The sequence below is a fragment of the Lotus japonicus genome, chromosome 3 (genome assembly GCF_012489685.1).
Source record: "Lotus japonicus ecotype B-129 chromosome 3, LjGifu_v1.2".
Lineage (NCBI taxonomy): Eukaryota > Viridiplantae > Streptophyta > Magnoliopsida > Fabales > Fabaceae > Lotus > Lotus japonicus.
The window spans coordinates 31,139,185-31,166,253 of NC_080043.1; the positions used below are offsets into that span (position 1 = coordinate 31,139,185).

A 27,069-nucleotide genomic window follows, 5' to 3' on the forward strand; every position below is an offset into this window, starting at 1 on the left:
TATGGATATATTTATTAATTCAATATTTCCTTCTTAGTATATATTGAAATCAATAATTTTTTACTACATATATTATATATTTATTTTAAAATGATATTAATTAATTTATTGCGGTAAAATTGGTTGAACCACGATTCATATACGGTTGAACCAATGAACCTTGAACCAGTGCCCTCACCGATTTGATCACCGGTCTGATTTTAATTACCTTGATAGTTGATAATAACATTTCCTCCCCCTGTTGAGGGAAAGTTTGGTCACGTGTCCAACTTACAAAGATTCTAGAGAAAGTATTATCTCATAACAACCATACAAAATTTCAACATAATTTTAAAAAACAAAAATGTATATAATTTACTATTAGTAGAGAGGGAACGTGTTTGCAGCTGAAGCTTTGACTCTTCGGGATGGATTAATGATGGCTTGGAACAAGGGCGCTCGTCAGATTGTGTGCGAGTCTGACTGTCAGGAGCTGGTTGATATTGTCCTGAACCGTGCCCATGTGCAGCAGCACGCACAAACTGGAGTCATTCAGGATATTTTTGTGCTCATGAATATGACCTGGCATGTGGAGCTAGCTTGGATTCCTAGGGAGATAAATTGTGCAGCTGATTGGATGGCCAAACAAGCAGTGCGCTGTGGAAACCCAGGCTTCCATCATGTGGATTCTCCACCTCATGAGCTTGAAGTATTTATACTTCAAGATATGTTAGGCGTGCCTTAGTTTTTGTTTCTGTTCTTGTCAGTTTCCGATGTATAAAAAAAAAGTAAATTGTTTTCTTTTGAGCCGTTGAATTAGCATGACAAATAATCTCCGTAATTAGAAATTTTGCGGCTCATAATTATCTGAAATTTGCATGAATAAATTTTGCATTCATGTGAAAATCATTAATTTTAAGAATTTCAATGCTCATAATCCATATCTTCTTATCTAATATACAATCACATAATACCATTTGAAAGATAGGTCTTTCACTCATGAAATATCAAATGACCTGGTACAACAAGTTACCTTAACCTATTGAGAAAAAAAATTAAAATACCATTTGATACAATTACTAGAATATCCCCACCTGTCCCTTACCCACCACACGTCTCTCTTCCCTAACCCACTTCTCTCCTCCTTCCTCAGTACTGTCACTCTCACCATTCTAACTATTCCAAATTTCAATACACAAAGCAAATAATCATGAACCATGTGTTAAGTTCAAACAGTAGATACGTCGTTTATCATATCTTGAATGATAACAATTTTCACGAATATAAGTGTAATGGTTAAAAATTTCATGTAAATTGTATTTAAGATAATAACACTTATGACTCATATCCCTCATTATCTGGTGATTAAGTACAAGACAATGCCAGAAGACAGTCGACACAAGAGAAGAAAGGTCAAAGGTACAAGACAATCTGCACAAGCAAAGAAAAGTCAAATCTGCTAGATCGTCTGCCCAAGAGAAGACTACACTCAGTGAAAATTTTCATCGTCTATCTCAAAGTTGACCAATGGAAGCAATGTCTAGAGAATGAGCGTCATCTTCAAATTGGAAAATCTCCCTGACATTCTTTAGGAGAAAGTCAAGGGCAAAGAATCACGTGATACTTTACAAAGTAATCAAACCAAGGAAACAAGTACAATGTTGTCACAATCAAGTTTAATCTTTCTCTCACAAAAGGACTGGAATAAAGCTCAAAGTGCTACCTACCGGCTGACAATATACATTTTGTAGCGACAAGTCTCACTCAAAGGGTATTAGGCATTTAACGCACCTGGCAAAAAGACATTTTGATCTAACAACTAGAACTTGAACTGCTCCATATGCTCCAACGACTATCAACTACCCCTAGAAGCACTCTAAGTATAAAAGAAGGACTTGAAGATTTTCAGAAGTAAGAATTTTAACGACATTGAACTTTCATCTGAATTAGAAATCTTCATCAAGCAAGAAAGAAAAGTCTCACATCGTGTGCGAGAAACACCTAAGAGTCAAATCCTTATGTCCAACTCTCTCTAGATCTAGAACTCAAAGTATATCATAGAGTCAAACCTTATTCGATACTTTGTAGTTCTTGTACTTAGCTTTTTCTACTAACCTCTTGTGAGAAGAGAACCTTGTTGAAACAAAAGATCTTGAAAAATATCGTAGGAGAAGTCCTGAACAATACTTTGCGAAGGAGAAGTCCTTGATAATACTTGGTTATGAGAAGTCCTGCAGAATACTTGGTTATGAGGAGTTCTGTATAATAATTGGTGTAGGAGAAGTCCTTGATACTTGGATAGTGAAATCGTGGGTAAGCCAATGACTGGACGTAGCCCTATCGTTTAAGGGTGAAATATGATATATTTCCTGTGTTTTTATTGTTTACTACTTTGCATTCTTATCACCTACACCAAACGATTGTGAAAATGTTTTAAAACTTATAATCATTTGAAAACTCAAAGATTTACAAGAACACAATTCAAACCCCCTTTTTTGTGTTATATTATTGCATTTCACCATGAACTGTAGAATTTGATTCCTTTTTTATCTTCCCCACCCACCACTCCCCTCCCCTTTCATGGTGATTTTATTTCCCTTTTCACTCTTTGAACCTTGTGGGTGGGTCTATGTTGGGGTTTAGCAGCGGTGTTAGTGGTCCATGGGGTGGAGGGACTTAGGGGTATTGTAGTGAGGTTGCATCGAGTTTTCGATGAGGTTACAAAGAGTGGTTCTCTCTGCCAACTTCGTGTTGCTTATCATTGTCCTTGTCCCATCCGCTCATTCTATCTCTCAAACCTTCTGATTCTCGCACCCCATTTAAAATCTCACCGACAATTTCATCTCAGTCCGCAACTGATCTACCAGAAGCATCAGATCCAGAATAAGAAATGTTGGTTGTGCGAGTTTCTCCTTGGGACCAAAGAGTTACTACGTGTTGAGGATATGTTCCGGAATTTCTTTTTCTCCTTCTTGTTATTGTAGTGCGTGTTTTTCCAACTTTCTGTTTTAGTTGTATTGTGCTTACACTTCCTCTTTTTCTTCCTTTATTGTATATGTCTAATTGCGGCAAAGCGCAAAGGACTTGGATCCATCTTGGAAAGTGATAGCCGGAGGTGGTGAACAGTGGTTGTGTAGGTGTTGCCGTGTTGGGTGAGATTGGCTAAACTGGCGAAGAAGAGAATAAATTTGTCAAACAAGAATAAACTAGTGTTTTATACCCGTGCGTTGCACGGCGAAATTTGCTCTTATGTTTAGTCCCCATATTTTTCTTGTTATATATATATATATATATATATATATATATATATATATTTTTACGATTTCTTTTAACATTGATCTTTACACTTGAATTGAGATATTACTAAATAATAAGATTGTAAATGTTATAAAGCATTCTAATTTGCTACTTTTGTCTTTCTTTTTCTTGTCATCATACTCATGTGTGATCTCATGTGCCTCTCCTTGAAGTGGGGCTCTTAGTATTAACTCTTCATTTCATAGTAACCCTCGTTTCAAAGTACAATGTCTTATTAGTAAATTACTCATTTTATCAACGACGCCTAAAAGTTAGTACTTTTTTTAAAATGAGAAAAGTTAGTACTTTATAGTTACTTCATGGATGCTACTAATTTTATTTTCACCACTGCTATCAGGATTTCTATAAATTCCCAGTTTGGTAATGGGCTGTTCAAGTTGTATTAATACTTGCCACATGACACATTTTAATTGACTTACACTGTGTTTGGATCCAGGGAAAACATGAGGAAGGAAAAGGAAAGGATGAATTTTAGATGGAAAAGTGGGCCCAGATGTGTTTGGTTAGGGAAGGAAAACTGCAGGAAGGGAAAAGTAATGGTGGGTCCCATAGCTTACAGTTTTCCTCTCACCATTGCGCGGAAAAGTCTGATGGAGATTGGAAAATGGTGAAAAGTCTTTTATGTTCATGATTTATGTTTTAGCATTTTAAAAACATGACAACTAAATATATCAAATGACATATATTTATTCTAAATAAATTCAATCATTACTACAAAAAATTAAATACACGAAGTCATGAACATTTTTTCCAAACGTTTAGCATGATAATAAAAAACCGTATTAAATAAGATAGGTGTTCCTAGAAATAAAATAAAATGTCTAATTGTTAAAATTAAAATTTAAGTAAATAAAATATATTCTAAAATAATATTGAATATTGTTTTAAGAGATGAACGAAATGTTTCAAATATTACCCATAAGGGTAAATTAGTAATATTAAACTACTCTCACTTTCATTCTTGTCACTTTTCCATCACTTTTCCATTCTTCTTTCCTCAATCCAAACAACTTCAAAATCACCTCATTTTCAACCTATATTCTTTCTTCTTATATTCTTTCCACTTATATTCCTTCCACTTATTTTCACCTCTATATCCAAACAGAACATTAGTGTAATAGTGCAACACAGTCAAAAAGGAATTCGTAAAATGTCCTTGTTATGCGGCAATGAATTGCTAATGACTGTGTACAAAAATACCCCGATATCCGTAGTGTTCTCTAGCCTGTAAAGGCACATTCACATTTATCTTAACTCTCAAAATTATATACAATCACAAATACGCACAACCCTTCGTCTTTCTATGCATTCCCATGGAAATAATATGTTTGCTCTTAACCTCAACCATTATCTTCTTCTCTTCCTCTATCAAACATGACATACCTTGTTTTGCTTTCTCCACAAAACTTGTCAGTGAGAGCCTACTTTTTCTTAGGCTGAGTTTGGAAGAGCTTATTTGAACTGATCTCATAGAATGAATACTTATTCAAGTGTTTTTTCTCTTCCTCCATCAGACATGACATTTGCTTTTGCTTTCTCCACAAAACTTGTCAGGGAGAGCCTATAAAATTTAGACGCAACCACTACAAAAATGAGATTGTCCAAATTCATTCCCCTTCACATGCTATTCAACCTCAGTGGGAGAAATTACAATCTAAATCTCACAAAAAAAATTGAAATTAAAACCTTACACATTCAAACCCAAAATTCTACATCCATGAATTACTAATACTTCTATGGATTCATACAAAACAAAACTAAAAGAAACTAAAAAGAAGACCAGTGTTGCTTGAAATACTCTCATTCCCACTATCTAACAACCTCTTCGAGGGTGTTAAGAAATTGCAATCCAATTCATTCACAACACCAGCAAATTCTTCAGCAAGTAATTCTTTCCATGAAATTCTTAATTAGCAAGCGACCAACTCCAAATTAATTCTCTTAAACCCCTGTTCCCATGCCAAAACCCTTGTTCCCATGTCAAAGGAAAACAAATGTCATTGGAATCACAAAGTTTAATTGTCGCACACACACACACTAATAACTAAAAATATGAAAATATGCAGTAATGATCCAGTTTTACCATAAACCTTCCAAAACCTCTTCGACAATATTGGCATAAATCTTCTAGAACCATTATTAGATACAGAGAGAAAAAACTATACTCTTACATATGTCCAACCCACAATTGATCCATTGCCCACACAGAAAATGTCAGCCACAGTATGCAATTATGTATCCCCGTAAGCATCAATCTGTCCTCTATTTCTCCAATAGAAACATAACAATGCAACCTTAAAAATCTATTGCTGCACAACCTCTAATTAAAACTAAAAACATTTAAGACACTAAAATTAAAAGAAGGATAAATGAAATGGCAAGCATGAAGAAAAAAACAGGAATTGAGCTATCAGCCGCCTACTTCTAAGATCTCCAGAAAAGAAAATATTCAAATTTCTAGTATGCGATGATCAAAATTCTATGCATAATTTGCACCAAGATATAGCAAAATAAGTTCACTTTTTCTATGTACAACAATATGCTTATTCCTGAAAGACAACTCCATCTTATTAGTTTCAGCATGGTTTCAATTCTTAAAACAAAACATAAACGCACACGGATGCAGTGTTAGGATGTTTTTGTGCTTCTTCTTCTGGAAGCCATATAATATAGTGGTGTCAACATGCTGCACTAATAAAATATGGTAAATCCGATTAGATAGGAAATAATCTGCATGCTATATTCATTGAGGCAAAAGAGATTTGACATATTCATTAATTGAAGAACTAATAATACTACTACCTTCAAATCTAATCCTTTTAGTTTTTCTGCAAAGTGAACAATATGGCCCTTTCAATCAATTATCAACATGAAGTTAGGAATGCCATGATCACTCATAGAAAATGCTTGAGCCCCACCATCATAAATTTGTTTCTAATTTTCATTCATAATCGACGTGAATCTCTGCCTCCTGTCACCAAGACCTCTTTCATCATAAACGCTTTACAAAAACTATGCAAACCCAATGAAAGAGCTCATTGGAGTTGATGGTGAATTCAAAGAAGCCAGTAAAGAAGGTAAAGTAAATGATGCTGGAGCAAGCACTGTCAAATTTAGATATTCAAATGTCAAACTTGAAGTTGAAGCTTTAAGAGTGAAGGTCTGATCAATTTAAATCAGTTAAGTTAAACTAATTGGGATTGCAGATAAAAATAATATAAAACTGACATAAGTCATTTTAGTTAGAATCTAATAAAACCAAAGTAAATGAGCCTCATGCAGTAATTGGCATAAAATAAGTAAAAATGCAGAATTAAGACTAAGATACATTTGTTCTCTAATGCAATATTTAGCATTCCAAAAATACTTTAACTATTACCAGTAAGCTGGTCTAGAAGATTTACACCCAAAGCCAATGCCATGCCTATGCAAATCATAGTGATTTAGCAGCAGCTTTTATGTAAGCGATGACTCCATCCTCTGAAAGCTTCTCTCCCTCCACCAACCCTTTTATTAAGGTGTTGGCATATGCTTTATTAGGCGCACGTAATGGTAGCTTTCCAGATTTCAAGCGCTCAATATCATGAAGCGAACACATGGTTAAGGAAATATGGAATGGAACAGAATTAAGTCTATTCTAAAGTTGATAATCCTTTTAAAGTTGACTCTAAAGTCAATTAATTCAGGGGAGAAACTTATGTGAGTAGCTTATGGTGCCAAAATCGATTCTGAGAAAAAATAAGCAGATCCTAACGTGCTATTAAGTCACCTAAATACGGCAACTATAAAGTAAAGTTTGTTACTCACGTCATGGTAATTATTAGACACATTTGTTTATGAGACATATCCACTGTCAAATCCATTTTACAGATAAGTAAGCTAACTATATCAAAAGTAAGACATACAAACTGAATATAATCAAATGAAAAAAATAAGAAAGCATTTTACTTCAGCACCATAAACATATGGTAGACATAACTGATATACTTGGGTTTCCTTGTAAGGTAAGTTAAGTCATAATGAATCCGAATTCAGAATCTTGTGCGCCATTCCCTTAAAATCAGACTCCAAATTCTTTGAAGTACATGTCACAATTAAGACATTGAGATTCAACCAAAGCCATATCATTAAAGCTAAATACCTCTATTGTGGATATATAGTACCATAGTATGCGTGGATGATTTCAATCAAGCAATGGAAGAACAAATTTGAAATTATCTCCATCTGCAACATTCCCAATCAGTCCAAGGCAGCAAGACAAAAGCCAACCAAAAAACAAAAACATAAACAATTACCAACAGTGAAAAAGCAGAAAAACCAACACAAAATGCAGAACTACATTGTCAAGCTTCCTACATCTACCATGTTAACAGTGGCACCGAGTTCTCGCATTCAAAAAACCGCCAGAAATTAAGCAAAGCAAATTGGCATATCACACTCAAGGTCCAATCAAATTGCTAACACATAAAGTAATTATAACAGTTCCCAAACAATTGAAGAGAAAGAAGGAAAACTGAACAGAGCAAACAACAGAGAAATTGATCGAAGAAAGGGGAAGGGAGTGAAGAATTAGAGAAGAGAACTGGGAATTAGGGCACAGAAAGAAGAAGAGTGGGAGAAATTAGTACCGATGTGGCGAACGAAAACCTAGAAGGAGAAGAGAAACCGCAAAATTCCACGTTCGGTGGAGAGGGACCAGATTATTTAGCGGCAGAGCAGAGATCAGACGATTCTGGAAAGGGAGGAGAAGGAATGCGTTTTAGGTTTAGACCCAGGGAAGAAGGGAAAATAGGGTTTTCAATGACAAATCATGGCACGGGATTTGGGTTTGGCGCCCCACCCTTTAGGCTACGCGCCCCAACCTTTTTTTTTATTCCAAAATTACCCATCGGTAAATGATATGCCGATGTCAAAATACCAATCGGGAAATCATTTCCCGTTATTGTTCCTCAGTATGAACACATTTATACCATTACCCAGAACACGAAGAACAATATCGGTCCACGAGCTCTGGGTCCACGAGCTCTACCTCCACGAACACCCTCTCCAGGATCACCCTCTCCACGAGCTCTGCCTCCACGGGCTCCGCCTCCACGGGGTCTGCCTCCACGAGCTCTGCCTCCCGCAGCTGCGGCTCCTCGAATAGCAGAAAAGGCAACTCCCTGGGTACCAACGAAGGAACTCCGTCGAAAGAGATCGAGCGCCCTCTCCGTGAGGATTCGGGGCTGTGTCCCTGGAGCAAGAGCACCTGGCACCTCCAGTGACTGCTCCAACAACTCCACACCCCTACGTATAGCAGACTGCATAAAATAATATACAAAAAAAATTTCATTAACAAAAATCACAATTGAATGGATAAAAATAATATACAAGTTTAGAATCCAAACTTACCACGGCACTAAGCTCCTCCCTCCTATCCTCAGGGATGATGAACACATGGGACACTCTGCTATACCACCTCATGTAACCCTCCACCGCCTCTCCCGGATATGTAGCAGGTATCCCCTGAGGGCGGAGGTGCGGCTCAAACTCAGCATAGGCAGCATCTGCGGTCTCAGCAAGGGACCCCGTCGTTTGGATCTCAGAGGGGTGTCGAGGGATGTCCTGTATGTAGCCAAACTGGCGCATAACCCGCTCTGGTAGATGTCGGCTCACAGACCGGCCGTAAGGTGTCCTGATGTAGTCGGAATAGAGGGCCCTGGGATCCCGCGGTCGAACAGCTCGATGGTCCTCAAAAGGGGTCCATGTGATATCATCCACTGTAAGCTCATCGAGCATGACTCGTCTCTCATCGAGTCCGGAATGCGCGATCCGGGACGTGGACCACCGCTGCGCCCTAGGCTGGTCCTGTGTGTAGCCGGGTACCTCCGTCCTGATAATGACGCTGCTGGATATGTACTCATACGCCCATGACAGCAAGAGGGAGGTGAACCCACCGATCTGGGCTGTCTTCCTGCGGGAAGCACGACTCAGCTGTTCGTACAACGATGTCAGCGCAATCGCACCCCACGCGTACTCCGACACGCGACCGAGGTCCTCAAGCATCCCGATCCAGTAGACAGTAGTGTGGTAACCACCACTCTTGCTGGCAAAGAAGATGGCACCAAGCTGGTTCACCAGCCAGATCCTAGCAGCATCCTCATAGCGTCCCTCTACAATGAAATGAATTAAGTTAACAGTTATTAATAATACGCTAAAAATAAATACAACTTAATAAAGTAATGATTAAGACATACCATTCATAGCAGACGTGTACATGGTCTTCAGAGTAATGAACCGAATGTTCTGGCCACCCGCCGCCTCAAACTCAACCAGATAATCAGCACCAGATCCTCCCAGGAGCTGGGCGCAGAGCGCTGCACACTCATCTCGCTCCCCCCTGCCCGGAGTGTAGAACCTCGACCTTGTGGGAAGATGGAGAAGAGCCGACACATCGTCCAGGGTGATAGTCATCTCCCCTACGGCATGTGGAAGCTACTCGTCTCCTCATGCCATCTCTCAACAAAGGCCAGTATGACAGCTGGGTCTGTCTCCGGTAACCCGCAACAAGGCAGGTGATACAAACCTATCTGCTGCAGCAGCTGTCGCACATGTGTGTGGGCCTCTGAATCGCCATCACAGGGGAGGTTCCATACCTTCCCCCCAATAGTGGCCACCTTCAATGTCCGACGGTCCACGTACCGCGGGTCTGTGCGAAGAAGTGTCTGCCACGTCCAAGGAGCCTTGTGGTCAGGATAATGCGCAAGAAGCGACAGATCCTCAGGCCCCCCGGGAAACGGTGCCACCCTCTGGATGAGGTCGTCATCCGCACCGCCCTGTGCCCCCTCCTCTGGCACCACATCAGCAGCATCAATTTCCTCCTGGAGAATAAGAGGCTCCTCCTCCTCACCACTGGCCTCAGAAGCAGACTCCTCGCCACTGGGCTCCGAAGAAGACTGCTCGCCAGATGTCTCCTCAGGAGGTAACTCAACCATCGGAGACACCGGAGTAGGATGAGGTTGAGGCTCAGCCGGAGTACCTGACGGAGCTGTAGCAGACGGACCACCTGACGGAGCTGTAGCAGACGGACACAGAGACGGAGCCCCGGCCGGAGTAGCAGACGGAGATGGAGACGGGGCCGAAGCCTCAACCGCCTGACTAGCTGTTCGATGGTCGCCGCGCCGCGTAAAAGCATGCAAGCGCTCGTGGCGATCCTCTGCATCATCGACTGTAGAAGATCGAGACCTCTTCCTCCCGCCCTTCATTCTCCTATGAAAAGCAAACAAATTTAACATCAAATTACAACTTGAGCAACTTTAACAGTTACAACTTGTACAAACATCTCTCATATAGCAACAAACATCTCTCATATAGAAACAAACATCTCTCATATAGCATTTTCAGTTAATAAAAAAATAACGAAAAAAAAACTGGCTTAATAAAATATTTTTCCATCTGCCCAGTTGACGCTGGTACTATGACCATATCAACCTGTTATACATAAATTATCATTTTCCAAGGAAGAAGAATTTATGAATTCTGTCATAGGACACCAGTAGCAGAACAGGAAAATAAATTATATAACCAAATTTGTCAATCTAGATAACTAAAATGCAACATTAAGGAAGTTCCCTAGTTCTAATAAGCCGATGCCATCAACACCCTTTCCCAGTGTCATGACACTAAAATATTTGAAAATTTGTACAAAATATTCAGCCCAATAGATGGAGGACTAGTTTAAAACTAAAAAAAACTGGCTTAAAAAAAACTGGCTTAATAAACTCACTACAATCGGGAAATGTTTTTCCATTACAGAATCGGAAAAACATTTTCCATTATAGAATCGGAAAATGTTTTTCCGATTTTACAGTAAACCCAGAACCAGAACTGGAAACGACTCACCCGTGCCCATGACCGTTTCATGCAATTTCAGTCAATAAAACCTACCTCTAATCATCAATCAACTACCCTAGTGTTCAACATTCACCTAATAATCCATCAACTACCTCTAATCATCAATCAATGTGAGAGAATCAATGAAAATCAAACTAACCTTTTGAATGTAATGGAATGGGAGTTCCGGTGCTTTGAGGAAGCTTTGATGATGATGGGATCGAAGCTTGGAGTGGTGGAACGCAAGTTTGGGAGAGATTTGAAGAGGAAGTGATTTGGGGAGGAAAATGGGTTTTGAAAATTATGTGTTTCAAAACCTATCTGATGCTGGTATATCAATACGAATCGGTAAATGATAAACCGATACGTATCGAAAAATCATTTACCGATATTAATCCGGAGGGTTTCCGGTAATTTCCCCACTTTAAGTGGGGCGGGAAGCCTAAGGGGTGGGGTGTTAAACCCAATTCCCTCATGGCACATGTATCAACAGAACAAAATAGAAACTTTCAAATTTTCAATATTTGTTATGGAAATAAATTTTAGGTGAAGAAAAAGTTTATTTTTAGAGCATTAATTCAATTAAATTTTAAGATATTTTTATTGAATTTTCGAATTTTTATTTAATTAAGGATTTTATGAGTTTTTATTGTGATTTGGTGGTTTTTATTAATTAATTTTTATGGTATTTTTATTAATTTTTTAATTTTTAATTTAATCTAGATAAATCTTAGATAGTTAGGGCAAATCTATTAAAATCTTATGAAAAAATTTCTCAGAATTAAAATTACCTTTAAAAAATCAGTTTCAATATTTGTTATGGAAATAAATTTTAGGTCAGAAAAAGTTTATTAATAAATTTTTTGGATGATTTGGTTTTGAATCAAAATATGTCAAGATTGATTTGATTTTGAAATAAAATATGTCAATATTTTATTTAGTAATTAAGGTGTGACACGTGTCAACAGAAGACAAATAAGAATTAATTTGGGAGTGACACATCATCAAATTGCCCTGAGAATTGATCTAGGAGTGACACCTCATCAAATTGGTCTTTTAATTTTTAATTTAATCTGGATAAATCTTAGATAGTTAGGGAAAATCTATTAAAATTTTATGAAAAAAATTCTCAGAATTAAAATTACCTTTAAAAAATCAGTTTCAAAATTTGTTATGGAAATAAATTTTAGGTCAGAAAAAGTTTAGTAATAAATTTTTTGGATGATTTGGTTTTGAATCAAATAGGTCAAGATTGATTTGATTTTGAAATAAAATATGTCAAGATTTTATTTAGTAATTAAGGTGTGACACGTGTCAACAGAAGACAAATAAGAATTAATTTAAGAGTGACGCATCATTAAATTGGCCTGAGAATTGATCTAGGAGTGATACCTCATCAAATTGATTTGATGGAAGTTCTTCTTTTCTAATATATATTGATTGATGATATTGATATTGATATTGATTGATTGATATTGATATTGATATTGATATGCTAATAAATTGATTTGGTTAAGGAACTTGGGACATAGCTTCATGTGAAGAATTTTGTTGCTATTCTATTGACAAATATTATGGGATAATGCTATTTTATAGTAGTTTTTAACCTTTTGATGTGAAGTATTTAATGTCAAGTATATTGTAGAATTACAGATACATTAGTTGAATAAATTTATATCAAATGTGTATTGCTTAGTCCCGCAACCATAGGACTTAGGCCCATGGTATTCATTAGTCATGCATATTGAGAAAATGGGCATGGTAAGTTCTTTTGATATGTTTGGTTAGTGGAGGCATTGTATCAATATTGTCATGTTAAACCTTTATCCTTGGACACTTATAGTGTTGGGTTGACATGTGTTCTAAGCAATTGATAATATACTTTTGTTTTATTTTATATATCATTGCTGATGCTTCTATTTATGTGTATCAATTGCAAAATCTTGGAACTCGGTGTTGTCAGAACCATCGTGCCCATGGTTGACACCAGAATGGAGTTTGGGGCATACTAAATATTAGAAGCTCGGTGTCATTTGGGACCTCTGTGTCGGTGGTTGACACCAGTTTGGAGCTGAGGCATATTGGGACTCGCTGTTTTTGGACCACCATGCCCGTGGTAGACACCAGTTGGGAGTCTGTGGCATATTCGAACTCTATGTTGTTGGACCATCATGCCTGTGGTCGACATTGGAGTTCGAGGCATAATGATATTTTGAGCTCAGCGTCGTTGGGACCACTATGCCGGTGGTCGTCGCCAGATTGGAGCTGAGGCACAATTATAATTTTGAGCTCAGTGTCGTTGGGACCACTATGCCGGTGGTTGACACTAGATTGGAGCTGAGGCATAATGATTTTAAGAACCATACGATTTCTTTGGCTTTAAGACATTTGAGAGAAATCGGTAGGACCGACAAAGAAAATAGCAGTTTGGTTGTTGGATCACATTGGCATGCTATTTTCTTGCTACACTCCATACTAATGACTAGTCGACGGAGTCAGTGATGTTTGTAACCATGGAAGGTCTTATACCAATAAATGTTATGATGACCGTCATGATTCGATATTACTTGAATTTAGTTGGACAGAGTCTCAAATATCGCACATTGGATCACGTGTTTTCAAAATGTGGCCACATAACAAAATTAGTCATTAGCCCGAGAGTCATTTTCAAAATTTAAAAAGTTATGCAATTGATTTTGCCCAAGTGGGAGAATGTAAGAATTATTTATTAATTCTTGTGGGCTTCAATCAATTGTAGTTTTTATTTTTAATAAAAATGGGCTAATTCATGATCCAGATAGAGATGCATATGTAAGCCAACTTAATGATTTAAGTGATCCATTTATTTGGGCTTGGATATCTGTATTGATTAGTGTGGACTACAGTGTAGGCATTAACTTATAGGTCCATGATTGGAAGGGACTAGGGTTAAATATATGTTGGCTAGGTCCCCTCTGTATTCACTGATCTAATCCGACACCACAGCTTGCCCCATCGATAGCTGTGAAAGGGAGTGTGAGATACAAAGGAAGCCCTAGTCACTTCAGTCACTTGACTGTCACTTCCGTTCATTATTTGTCAGGTACGCAATCTATCTCATTCTATTTGGTGTTCTATAATCGTGTATGGATTCCAGTTTATGCTTACAGAGGATTGTTTCTTCTGGCCAGAAACTGTTGATGAGTGTTATACCACAAAAAATAGTTATCAACTCATTAGGAAGCTCCTTTTCGAAGGAGAATCTTCAAGTTCGTCCACACCTGCATTAACATCAGCTCTCTAGATAAAGCTTTGGAAGGGAGATGCAGCTCCAAGATGTCGCGAAATAGTGTGGAGAGTGTGCTTTGACCTTGTGCATGTTCATTCGTTGCTTCATCGACGTGGAATGGTGCCCGGTCCTTCTTTCCCACGGTGCTTGAGTGCTTCAGAGACAGTGCAACACTCACTCTTTTTCTACCATCTTGTTAAGCCAATTTGGTTTGCCTCTGAAATTGAGTTTGCGTTTGGATGAAGAGTGCACGGTACACCAATTTCTAATATGTTTTATGGCAATAGCATTTTCATTCGCGATTGGCCTTTGTTTCATGCTGTTGTGTTCCATTTAGCAAGCTCGCAATGAGCTCCTGTTCAACACGCGAGTTGTTCCTCTAGAGCAGATTCTGCAGCGGGCTGTCATGCTCGACCATAGACATTTGACATATGGGGTCCTTTGTCTGTTTCTTCCATGCATGACCATAAATATTTCCTTACTATTATTGATGACTACTCCATGCATGTTTAGATATTTCTCATGAAATCTAAAATTGAAATTAAGAACTCAATGGATGTTTCTTATTGCATATGTTTTTACACAGTTGGGTAAAAGGATAAAATGCATAAGAAGTAATAATGACACTGAATTTGCAATACATCCAATTTTATTAAACATGACATAATACTTCAAACGTTTTGTGTGGAAACTCCACAACAAAATTCTGTTGTGGAAAGGAGACACATTCTTAATGTTACTAGAACTTTGTTGTTTCACTCACACATGCTTAAAAGTTTTTGGAGTTATGATGTTTTGCATGCAGTTCACTTGATTTATAGGCTTACTTCCCCTACTTTGCAAGGTAATTAAGTCTCCTTTGCAACATCTCTATAATGATTAAACCAACTTTGATGGATTCAAAAAAATTTGGTAGTCTTGTTTATGCCTCTACCATTAGTCAAAATAGAACCCAAAATATAACCAAACTTGATAATAGAGAAAACAAGTGTATATTTTTTGTTTTTAAATATAAGACAAATGGTTATTTTACAGATTTCCGTACTAGAGAAATTCTTGTTAGTTGGAATGTATCTTTTATGAAAATCATTTTTCTTTTAAAACTTAGGCTGTTGACTTTAATACTGGCTTTACTCCTTCACCTGTTTTTTATTTTGCTTTTGATGATCCCATTATTAAAACGTTGTCGTTTACTATTGCTGCTCCTTTGCCTAACACTACATATATTTCTCAATGTCACCGATAAGATAGCTCAAGTGGTAAGAGCTAGGGACATAAGGGTTGGGAAGGGTGAAGGGTGAAGGGTCCCGGGTTCGAACCGGAGGAGGGACTAATTTACTAATATTTCTAACAACTAACATTTGTCTATAAAAAAACATATATTTCCCAATCGGCTGCTTCTGATAATAATTAGTTTCTTGTTCGAAAATCTTTTAGAACCACTAAACCTCCATCCTATCTCACTAATTACCATTGTAATTTCTACCACACTTCACACAATTCTAATATTGTTCCTACTTCTAAAACTAAACATGTCAGGTGTCCTCTTGAATATGTTCTTTCTTACAATAAATTCTCACCGCAACATCTCAATTTTGTTCTTTCCATTTCCTCCCACATTGAACCAACCATATATCAACAAGTTTCCAAAAATTTTCAATAGGTTACCACTATGCAATCTAAATTGCAAGCATTAACTGAGAACAAAACTTGGTCAATATATAGTTCCCCTTCCTCATGGTAAAACACTTATTTAGGGCTGAGCAAGGGTCGGGTTCGGGCAGGTTCGGGCCCGAACCCCAATTTCAGGAGGGTGGAAAACACTAAGAGAGTAGACCCATTCCCGACCAAACACAACCCTCGGTTAATTCGGGTCCGGGTGAAACGGTTTAACGGGTGGATTGGGTGGGTTGGGGCGGGTCGCCACCACCATACAAAGATAACCCATAAAAGAAGATTGAAAGATTTTTTGAAGAAGAACAATACATATGATTATATGAAGATCAACCAAAATAATACAAAGAAAAAAATATAATCTTCAGCATTTCCTTGGTTCCCATCATGTTTCTTCAGATGTATAACTTCGATTTAAACTTCAAATCAACCATTCAACCTTCGGTGGATGGATTGACCAACAAACAGGGACGACGACACATTATTCAGCGAACTCGGAAGCCACAAAATCTGAAGAGTAAGGGATGCAGGGGACGAGACCATGAGACGAAGGAACAAGGAGGGTGAGAGGAGAGGGAGGTGGTTGTGGGTGCATGTTGTAGCGGCGCAGGAAGCACGGATCTAGGGTTTTGGTGTTGTGAAGCATGACGGCCGTGAAAAAAGAAAATGAGAGAAGCTAACGTTGAGTTTTGATTTTATTTTTAGGTCTGAATGGTTTTTTTTGAACGAAGGTCTGAATGGTTGAGTATGAATAATAGGCTAGAGTTTTTTTTATTCACTTGGACTGGACAGGTTGGGCTGGGCTCAATTTTTTTTATATGTGTTAAACGGTCGGGTTCGGTCTTCATTGGGTTTTATTTCCCTGGACCGAACTCGACCGCCAAAAACCGTCTGGACCTGTTTTTTCTCACCCGCGAACCTGTGGAGCACTGCAACCCGATCTACATGACTCGGTTTGGGCTGGGCTGGTCGGTTCCAGACCGGGTCGGTTTTTTTGCCCATCCCTACACCTATTGGTTCCAAATGGGTGTATAAAATAAAATATATGTCTGATGGGTATGTTGAAAGGTATAAAGCTAGATTGGTAGCCAAATGGTATAATCAAATTGAAGGCCTAGATTATTTTGATATCTTTGCTCTTGTGGCAAAGTTAAGTAATTTTTTAGTTCTTTTAGCCATTGCTTCTTCACAAAGTTGGTTTTTGCATCAATCAGATGTTAATAATGTCTTTTTACTTCGTGATCTTGATGAATATGTTCATATGGAGATTCCTTTTGGTCTTAATTCTCCTTCTTTTAATTCTGTTTGTAAGCTGCATAAGTCTCTTGATGGATTAAAACACGTCAGAAGGCAATGGTTTGCTTAGTATTGGCTATTCACAATCTTCACATGATCACTCCTTTTTTACCAAGTCTTATGGGCACACTTTCACTACTATACTTGTTTATGTTGACAATCTCATACTTGACGGGAATGATCAAAATAAAATATATCTTGTTAAAACTAAACTTGATACTCAAATTAAAATTAAGGATTTGGGGACTTTGAAATATTTTCTTGGGTTGGAGGTTTCTAGATCTCGTCAAGGAATCACTCCTTCTAAAAAAAAAATTATGCATCAGATATTTTGTTTGATATTGGGTTGCAGAAAGATCAATTATCACTCCCATGGTCAAAATGAATAAAGTCCAGCCTGAGAATTCTATCCCTTATCATGATCTTGCAGCCTACCACAAGCTCAGTGGAAGACTTCTTTATTTGACTACCACTCGGCCAAACATCTCTTATTATGTCCAACAACTGAGCCAACACACGTATAATCCTCTAGTTCATCATCATAAAGCTATTATCCAGATTTTGCGATATTTGAAAGGAACACCAGGTTAAGGTGTTTTCTTTTCAGCTGCTTCTCATTTGAAACTTAAAGCATTTAGTGATGTGGATTGGGGGACGTGTCCTGAAGCGCACAAATCCATCACGGGATTGTATTTTTTAGGGTGGTTCTCTTGTCTCATGGAAGTCTAAACAGCATCCTACTATTTTTATATCTTCATCTAAATCAGAATATCGAGTCTTTGATTCCAGCGTCTGTGACTTCCTATGGCCCACATATTTGTTGAAATATTTTCAACTTCCTTTTATTCCACCAGCATCACTATATAGTGACAGTCATCCTGCTCGACACATGTCTTTCAATGTTGTTTTCCATGAGCGAATGAAGCATATAGATAGATTGCCATGTTATTCATGAGAAACTTTAAACCAAATTATTTCATCTTCTTCTGTTTCTGGTTCTAAGATGACTGAAGATATTATGACCAAGGCTCTTGAGCATTCCCCGTTTTCTTACCTGGTTTTCAAGTTGGCAGTCAACAACATTTACTCATCAGCTTCTGGGGGATATTAGGAAAATAGAATTAGTTGTGATAAAATCAAATTAGGAAACTAGAATTAACTACGATAAAATCAGATTGTTTATTTATTTATTGATATAAACATATCTGATTATCTCTTTATTTTGTTAAGAGATTTAAACATATCTGATTCTTGTTTTCAAAGGCTCTTCTATATAAGACCTTCCTATGTACTTGTTTCAATTATCAATATACAATATCTCTTTTGTCAAATCCTTTTAGTCATAAAAAAACATTGTGGTACACAAAAAAGCATGAGAAAAGATAGATGGAGTATTGAAAAAAAAAAGCCAACACAAAAAGATGAGGAGATGAATTAATGACATATCCAATAACTTTAAGATAAGGGTTTATGTGACAATTAATTCAACTTTTAATCATGACCATTCATCGTTAACAATCATAATTCATTCATATCATTTTCATGTAATAGTAACATCTTTCTCATATATATATATATATATATATATATATATATATATATATATATATAATTTGAATATTTATTGATTAGTATTAGGCTTAATCCAGTTTTTGGTCCCCAACCTTTACCATAAATATGGCTTTAGTCCCTCGCCGAAGTAAAGGTTGGGATTGGTCCCCAGTTTTTGGCAAAATGATTGGCTTTGGTCCTTCCGGGCGGTTGGGTCAACGTTGGAGCTCCGCCAGATGATGTGACCCTTGCCACGTCAATTAATGAGCCTTGCTGGATTTTTTTTCATTGAAAAATAAAAATATTAAGACACACTAATTAAACACCCTATATCTAATTTCAAAAAAATCCATAAATCTTCTATATTTAAATCATAAATTTTAGATCTTAAAAAAAAGAATTCTAAACTGTAAAACACTCAGAAATTAACTGAGTAACACATAATTGGAGCTCTAACAAACAACATGCCCAGATCTCCAAACCAAGAGCATCATGAAGGAACCCGAGAAGAGAAAAGAGTGGCGCACAAACCCAATCCCCTACCCCAGCAGCAAGACTTAGAGGGAGAGAGAGAGAGAGAGAGAGAGGGAGAGTAGATCTAGATTTCTCGTTCGAGAAGCAGATCTTAGAGTCGAATCGATGTTGGCGCCAAAGATCTTGTTATGGCAGATCTCGGTGGCGGGGGTTAAGGTGTGGAGGTCGTAGACGACGATGGAGTTGGAGTTTCTGCGGCAGGACTCGAAGTTGACGAACATTTGCTCCGGCGAGGAGCCGATGGCTTGGACGGTGGATCCCGATTTGGTGACGTTTTCCCAGTTTAGGGTTTCCCTGACATGGCCCTTCTCAAGGTCGAGGATCTGGAGGCCGAAGAAGTCGTTAGCACCGGCGGCGGCGAGGGAATGGGAGATTGCGAGGGTCGAGGAGGGAATCCACGACGGTGAAGTGGGTGGGGATGGTGGATTTCCACCGCAGGGACCAGTCATACGATGTAATCTTGCTGCCTTGGGCGATGTGGATGGATCCATAAGGGGTGGTGGCGACGGCGGAAGGGGAATCCCTTCCGTTAAGGGGTAATAGAACCGATTTCTGGAGGTTGAAGGGTTCGAATTGATATGGGCTAGAGAGGGAATTGATGAGGAGATTCTCGATTCCGTAGAATTGGGATTCTATGAATAGGTCTTGGAGATCGAAGGATTACCGGTTTTGAGAAGAAGAAGGGATTAGAGTGGGATGAGTATATATTAGAAGGGACGTTCTTGGATGAATGATTCTAGAGGATGGATGTTTTGGAAATAATTTGAATAAGAAGATTGTGATGTTTGGGGAAAATGAATCTGGGTTTTCTGGGTAAAATGATGAAGATGATGATAAAGGTTCTTTGAAGAAGATGATCATTCATCATTTTCTAGAGTTTTGTTTTTTAATTATTTTTTTATTAATTTTGGGGGTTTAATTAGTGTGTCTTAATATTTTTATTTTTTAATGAAAAAGAAAATAAATCCAGCGAGACTCATTAATTGACGTGGCATGGGCCACATCAGCTGGCGGAGCTCCGACGTTGATCCAACCGGCCGGAAGGACTAAAGCCAATCATTTTGCCAAAAACTGGGGACCAATCCCCACCTTTACTCCGGTAAGGGACTAAACCCATATTTATGGCAAAGGTTGAGGACCAAAAACTGGATTAAGCCTTAGTATTAACAATGTAAAATTAATACCGCTACTAAAACTGTGAACATACATTATATTCTGTTCAGGGCATGGGATTCAAATTATCCATGGGTTTTCGGGGATGAGGCTGATAAAGGGGAGCCGGTGGACGAGACGAACAATCCGGTTCAGGGCCTAGGATTCAGATTATCCATGGGTGTTCCTAATATGACCAATGAGGATTCTGATCGGCGAGTCTCTACTTTATTCGTCAATGGTATAACAGAGGAACTAGGCTACCACCAGGTTCGCGGGTTGTTTGCCCATTTTGGGAGGCTTCTGAACGTCTTCGTCCAACGTAATCATAAGATTTGGAGGCATTTCCGGTTTGGTTTTGTTCGTTTTCTTTCATGTGATCGTGCTTCTTCTGCTACCAATGCTCTTGATGGTGTGAGATTAGGAGGGAAATATTTATCGATGACGAATGCTAGATTTCCTTGGAACCATGATAAGTTGAAGGTAGCTGGAGTGTCCAAGGTCAAGGGATGCGAGGTGGATGGTTCTATTCTTAAGTCTTGGCAGGATGCAAAGATGAAGGTGTCTGAGTCGCCTCAAATTTGGCTTGCGTTGAAGGATAGGTTTGTCTCTGCCTCTAGATCGTGGGGTGACGTTTTGAGGGAAGAGTACAATTTGCAGTATAAAACTTCGTTTTCTTCTGTTGATGATGACTTGTTTGATGTCTTTCCGAGGTTGTGTAATCAGGTTAATAAGGGTTTTGCAAAGGGAAATGATGTTTGGGAGAGGGATTGTCTCCTTTTTCCAGAGAAATTTAATTTTGCAAAGGGGAATAATGGATTTTATATGACAAAGAAATTCTTCCACCCATGAAGGCAGAGGCAAATAACCTTAAAAAGGTTAAAAATAATTCATATGCATTATATAAATTAAGTAACATTTTACAAAATGTTGTAGGGGAAATTGGTATTAGCCCCAGGTATATTTATCCCTTCCCTCATGGTGGAAGAATTTCATTGTCAAAAAAAAAAATCTTCTAAAATTACCACTCGGTTATGGATACCAATTATAAGCATAAAGTTCACTTCATTGAAGTCTTTTACTTAATTAACTGTCATATATATTAGGTAAATGATTAAATATTTAATATTTTCTGAATTTTATGTCAAAGTAATGATATACATGCACAACTGATAACTTTTTTTAAAAAGTTAGACTTATACTTTCATCATCAACTGCATTCTTTTTAATCCAATTTGATGCAATATTTATGTAGAAAATATTCCTACACGAATATTCATGACGTGACCCAAGAAAACAGCCTCGAAAGGCTTGACAAACCCACCAAAAAACAACTAGATGGTCAACAAAGCCTAGTAAAACCGGCGAAAGCCCGCAAAACTCACCCAACAAACCGCCTAGAAACCATAAAAACCATAAAAAGAAAACTCAAACCTCCCTTTGCAAGAGCTAATGTTGCGTTCTAGACAATATTTGAGCTGTGATCTCACCGTGGGAAATGACATCTAAGTAGTTGTACGTCAAGCCTATGTACTTTCACACCAGCATAACACTTCTCGTGCCATAAGGATTTGACAACTCTTTAGATAAGACCACCAACTCTTTCCCTATCCTTGCCACCTCGCTGCCCTCCATTGCCTACGAGCAAAGGTCCGTCGTAGGCTGACCCTTGTTCTTTGGCAGGCCTCTTGGCTTGAGAAATTTCACAGCCTCTTTGGGTGGAGAAGGCTAAGAAATGGAGGAAGGAAAGGAGGTACCATGAGTGCATACCATTCCCTGCAAGGAGTTCCGAAAACATATACGACACTGTTCTTCTCCGCTCCAAGGTCGTCACCCACTCCAATACCTCCAATAGGGTTATCCACCAAACGATTTCGGCCGGATTCAGGCAAAAACAATCGGTTTGGTCGGGTGAAAACCAACAAAAAATCAGAACTGCCACCGTCCACTTAGTATCTCGAATTTAGCGGGTTACGGATTGTCTGGGTTAGGGTTATATAGGGTGGATTCTTACCGTTCTCAAAAACCTTAAATATTCAAAAGTTTTGCCCAAAAAAAAAAGAGCGAGAAACAGAAAAAAGTCAGATATCAGAGGTAGGCAGTGCCGTCGCAGAGTAGAGCAAACACGGAGCAAGGACTTTCTCAGTATAGTGAAGCTTGATCTTCTCTGACAACATGATCTTCGACCAGATCCACCTATTGCAAGCTTCATCTATCAGTCAAGAGGCACAAGTTCTTCGTTCCCTGACTTCGGTGATGAAGATTTTGGTTTTGATTTGATGGTTGCCATCTAAGTTTAAGGCCATGATATGGTTTAATCTGTCTTTGGCTCTACAATCATAAGTAAGGGAGGGAGAGACAACCAATCTTGCTCAACGGTGATGGAAACCAAGACGGAGAGAAGGAGGAAGCAAAATAGAGCTCACAATGTTGGACTGTGAGAGCAAAGGTCTAGATCACATTTTTTGATCATTTCCAACCTATTATTTTCCTAATGTATCAATGAACAAAAGTACTTTGAAGTTTAAGAGAAAAGGTAAGCTGCATGTCTCTAGACATATGACTAGGCTAGTAGGTAGGGGAGAGGAGCTGTGTGATCATTTTTTTCCCATCATCAACAATTTTCTTTCTCTCCCCGGAAATCCTCATTTACTTCCTCTGTTTCAACATATATAACTGTCCACCTAGAGCAAAAATATTTGTTTTATAATAATTGTCCGTTTAGAATTCCAAGGTTGGATTAATTGATATTTTTCCATATAATACCCCTATGAGAACCATAAATGAGGAGAGATAGAAATATACTTTAAGGGGCAAACTAGGAAAAAATTAATATATTTTTAAAAGTCTACAATATTTATTTCACTTCTTAATATGTGTGCATCTTGTCTAAGTTGACACTTATTTTGAAACGGAGGGAGTACCAATGAGATTTTCTCCTTTTCTGCACCCATTGACCAATTCCTATTATTTAATTATCATCTGTGTACACATGGCTTCGGTAGGATCGAAATGCGATGGTTAATTTTTTAGGCACCCGATTTTGACAGTGATATCTGTCTGTACTTGAAATTTTCAACCCGTAAAAACCGATTACACATTAAAACTCACTCGATTCAATTTTTTCCAAACGGGTTTACCAGTTCAAGCGGGCCCGGATCTCATATACAACCCTTTCCTCCAACTTCGTCGCTCCCTAAAGAAGATAATATTTTACCTCGTGCAATGCACGTGGAATGTACGAAAATAATATTTCAAAACATTAAAATTTATAAAATTTTATTTTAAATATAATTTCTATTATAAATTTGGAAATAAAAAACATATAATTTTTTATATGTAGATATATACTAAGTATAATTTTTAAATCAGTAAGTTTTAAATTTATAATACATATAACAATATTTTCAAGTTAATGTCGTCGTCGTCATCATCATCATCTAGTAATATCCATGCACTGCTCTTCACTCTCCACCCTTTGCATGTGTTCTTGGAGTTACATAGAGGGGTCTGATTGCGTCCAAATTCTCCATTACTTTTCCACATAAAGCCTAATAATCGTTTCACTTTGTTTCTGGAGCCTACAACACATTTGGACTTCCTCAATAAACGCATATGCTCAAGCCCTTGTTTTCTCAACTCTTCATCTTCAGAGCATAATAAAATCATACCACACACATATTTTGCTTCTTTGTGACCCTTTTGAGCGGCTACCTTCAAGAGCTCAAAACCATCAATCTTTCCATTTGGATAGTAAAAATATTTTTGCAACCCTTCTCTATATAAGCTCTCCATGTTTCCACATTCTCTACAGCGTTTTAAGAATGATGATATTTTGTCATTTGGAAGCCATTGGATTAACGGGAACTTGTCCAAAGAAACTCTTTTCCAGATGTTTATATCTTCAGAAGCATCATGAAAATCTTTACAACATTTTTTGATGATGCAAAGGTCAATGAAGGAGTGTGAGACCACAGTTGCAACCACCTCTACTAACAAATCTCTTGGAAGCATTTTTATGGTTGTAGGACCTTTTCGATTGTTTCTTCTCTTACTCCTTGTCCTCTTCACTAGCCAGGAATAAGTCTGATGCGATTGTGGAGGTGGTGTCTCAACATGAGCTTTTGCACGCGCTCTACGAGTGGATGCAGTCCGTGGAACACATGGTATGGGACCACCTGCAGAACCTTCACCAATTCTAACCATGTCTACAAGAAAATAAATTAAAATAGTTAAAAATATTATCTAGTTAAACTAAGCATTCAGAAAAATATAAAATCCTTATAAACCTTGACTTAAAACTACCCGATTCTAGTTTTTCGTATGCATCCTAAGATTGCGTGAATTAGAATTCAGTTGTTTGAACCAACTACCGCCACTTTCTAGTTTCTATGATATAAAATTTTAATTTTAGTTCTGAGAATTAGACAACATTACTTGATTCTAGTTTATAGAACCTAAACGTATACCTATGTTCGGAACTATAAAATACTTACTAAAAATTAAACTTTGGAACTACACTTTGCATGAAATTAAAATCAAGTAAGACTATGTTTCACCATGGTGAGAACTTCGCCTAGACGGAAGATGAGGAGAAAATTAGAAAAACCGAAAAAGAAGAGGAAGGAGTGGAGCTCACTTGACTAAAGGAAGACACTTGAAAATCAATGGAATGTGAGAGATGGTGAAGAGAAGGAATGTGCTTGATTTTGGGGATAACGAAGAAATAAATTGAGTAAGAGGAAGAAAGGATGGAGGGATTATATAAGATTTTTAGGCGTTACACAAGGGATTCCCACGACCGTTAGTCATTAGTCATTACACTAATCTCCTGCCCGCTTCGAGCCCATTAAGCTATATAAGGCTTGTCACTAAAATTTTTCATTTTTTTGGGAATTTTTTTACAAACATTTATACCTTGTTAATTATTATACCATGTAGTATTAAAAATATGACATACAAATAAGAAAAAAGAAAGTTATCAAAATTGATTATGATACATATAAGAATAGATACCAACGGTTAGCTAAATCTTTAGTATTACATTAAATTTTACATTAAATTTTTTTAGTACAATATTAAATTTTACATTTAATTTGATAACCTTTAATTGCATATTAAATTATTAATATTTGTGTGAATAATATTTGTTTATTTTTTTTGAAAAGACATTCTTGACATTAATCAAACACATGTGTATTTTGTTAAAACATTTCTGAAATAATACATTTTTTTAAATAGAAATCAACATTTTATATCCAATTTGTAATGAAAGTTCATGAAAATTAAAAAAAAAATTCTTGTATGAGTTTTTTTAATTTTATATCTGATTTGATAATAATTTAGAATATGTTTTAATTTTTTTTATTAATATGGAATGAAATTATCAAAATTCTGACTAAATTGGTGATAAAAAACAAGGTATCTTATTAATTATATTATGAAGTATTAAAAACATGAGGTAAAAATAATAAAAACTTTTAAATTAATTTGATAAACATTTACATAACTTCATAATATGACATTTAATTTGATAATTTTAATTGCATATTAAATTATTGATATTTAAGTGAATTATTTTTTTTAGCAATAATCAACACATGCATGCTTATTTTATTAACCAAAAGAACTTTCTAAAATAATATATTTTCAATAGAAGCTAAGTCAATGTTTTATATCCAATTTATAACTTAGAATGTATTAATTTTTTTAATATGGAATGGAATTATCAAAATCATGACATAATTGGTGATTTAAAACATAACAATTTCGAAATGATATTTTAGTAATTAAAAATCCTAATTTTTATCAAATAATCAATAGTGATTAATTGGTTTTAAATACTATTTTAATCACTCTTGTAGTGGACTCGATTATTATGTGAAATTATTCAATAACATAAATATATTTAAAACTAAAATGGAATTTTTTTAATCTATATTATCATAGTATTAATTATTTTAGCTTTCAAAAAAATTCTTATAAACATAATCACCCATGTTCTTCAATTAATTTGTTAATTAGTAAATTAAAATAGTAATTTTGAATTCATATTACATTGAAAATTAGAAATTTTAAAATTATTTATAATAATATTTTTTGATTTAATATTTAAATATAGCTTAAAAAATTCATTCATTAATTTAATTGAATTCAAATAAAATATGTTTACCTTATCTTAATTCAAATTTTACAACCTAATGCTAGCAGGGTGGTGAATGATTAATCTTAAGGCTATCGGCCGTGGGAATACCTTAGTTAATATAAAAATATTATTTCAAAGTAATTTGTTCTATTTATTATGAAAAAGAAATATATTTACCTAATTAATTGATATTGATATTAATTTATTATCATATCATAATAATTACTTAAACCCACCTTAAAAAAAACTTAAACCCCTGAATTACATTTTATTAATTACA

The 27,069-nt window shown here is 36.8% G+C and overlaps 3 protein-coding genes and 1 long non-coding RNA gene across 7 annotated transcripts; 1 reads left to right on the forward strand and 3 right to left on the reverse strand.

Moving 5' to 3' along the window:
• The first annotated feature begins 418 nt into the window (after positions 1–418).
• LOC130743947 (uncharacterized) lies at positions 419–724 on the forward strand. Its single transcript, XM_057596157.1, has one exon. It carries the CDS (start codon positions 419–421, stop codon positions 722–724), a length of 306 nt encoding a protein of 101 aa, XP_057452140.1.
• A 3,453-nt stretch (positions 725–4,177) lies between these two features.
• Positions 4,178–8,084, reverse strand: LOC130749244 (uncharacterized). Of its 4 annotated transcripts, XR_009022881.1 has the most exons (4): positions 7,926–8,083; positions 6,677–7,521; positions 6,100–6,268; positions 4,184–5,983 (listed from the first exon to the last, which is right to left on the reverse strand). It is a non-coding gene; the product is annotated as an uncharacterized LOC130749244 (long non-coding RNA). The 4 variants fall into 4 exon arrangements; XR_009022880.1 differs by having other exon boundaries at positions 4,178–5,983; positions 6,100–7,521; positions 7,926–8,084; XR_009022879.1 differs by having other exon boundaries at positions 4,178–5,988; positions 6,100–7,521; positions 7,926–8,084.
• A 177-nt stretch (positions 8,085–8,261) lies between these two features.
• LOC130743948 (uncharacterized) lies at positions 8,262–8,864 on the reverse strand. Its single transcript, XM_057596158.1, has 2 exons — positions 8,689–8,864; positions 8,262–8,597 (listed from the first exon to the last, which is right to left on the reverse strand). Exons 1-2 carry the CDS (start codon positions 8,758–8,760, stop codon positions 8,262–8,264), a joined length of 408 nt encoding a protein of 135 aa, XP_057452141.1. The 5' UTR covers positions 8,761–8,864.
• A 15,164-nt stretch (positions 8,865–24,028) lies between these two features.
• Positions 24,029–24,850, reverse strand: LOC130743949 (putative F-box protein At1g67623). Its single transcript, XM_057596159.1, has one exon. The coding sequence runs from the start codon at positions 24,848–24,850 to the stop codon at positions 24,029–24,031; it is 822 nt and encodes a 273-aa protein (XP_057452142.1).
• Between the last annotated feature and the right edge of the window lie 2,219 nt (positions 24,851–27,069).

Coding starts and splice junctions, on each gene's coding strand:
- LOC130743947 (XM_057596157.1), top strand. CDS start 419: ATGGCTTGGAACAAGGGCGCTCGTCAGATTGTGTGCGAGTCTGACTGT.
- LOC130743948 (XM_057596158.1), bottom strand. CDS start 8,760: ATGAGGTGGTATAGCAGAGTGTCCCATGTGTTCATCATCCCTGAGGAT. Junction 8,598..8,688: donor GGGAGGAGCTTAGTGCCGTG/GTAAGTTTGGAT, acceptor TATTTTATGCAG/TCTGCTATACGTAGGGGTGT.
- LOC130743949 (XM_057596159.1), bottom strand. CDS start 24,850: ATGGTTAGAATTGGTGAAGGTTCTGCAGGTGGTCCCATACCATGTGTT.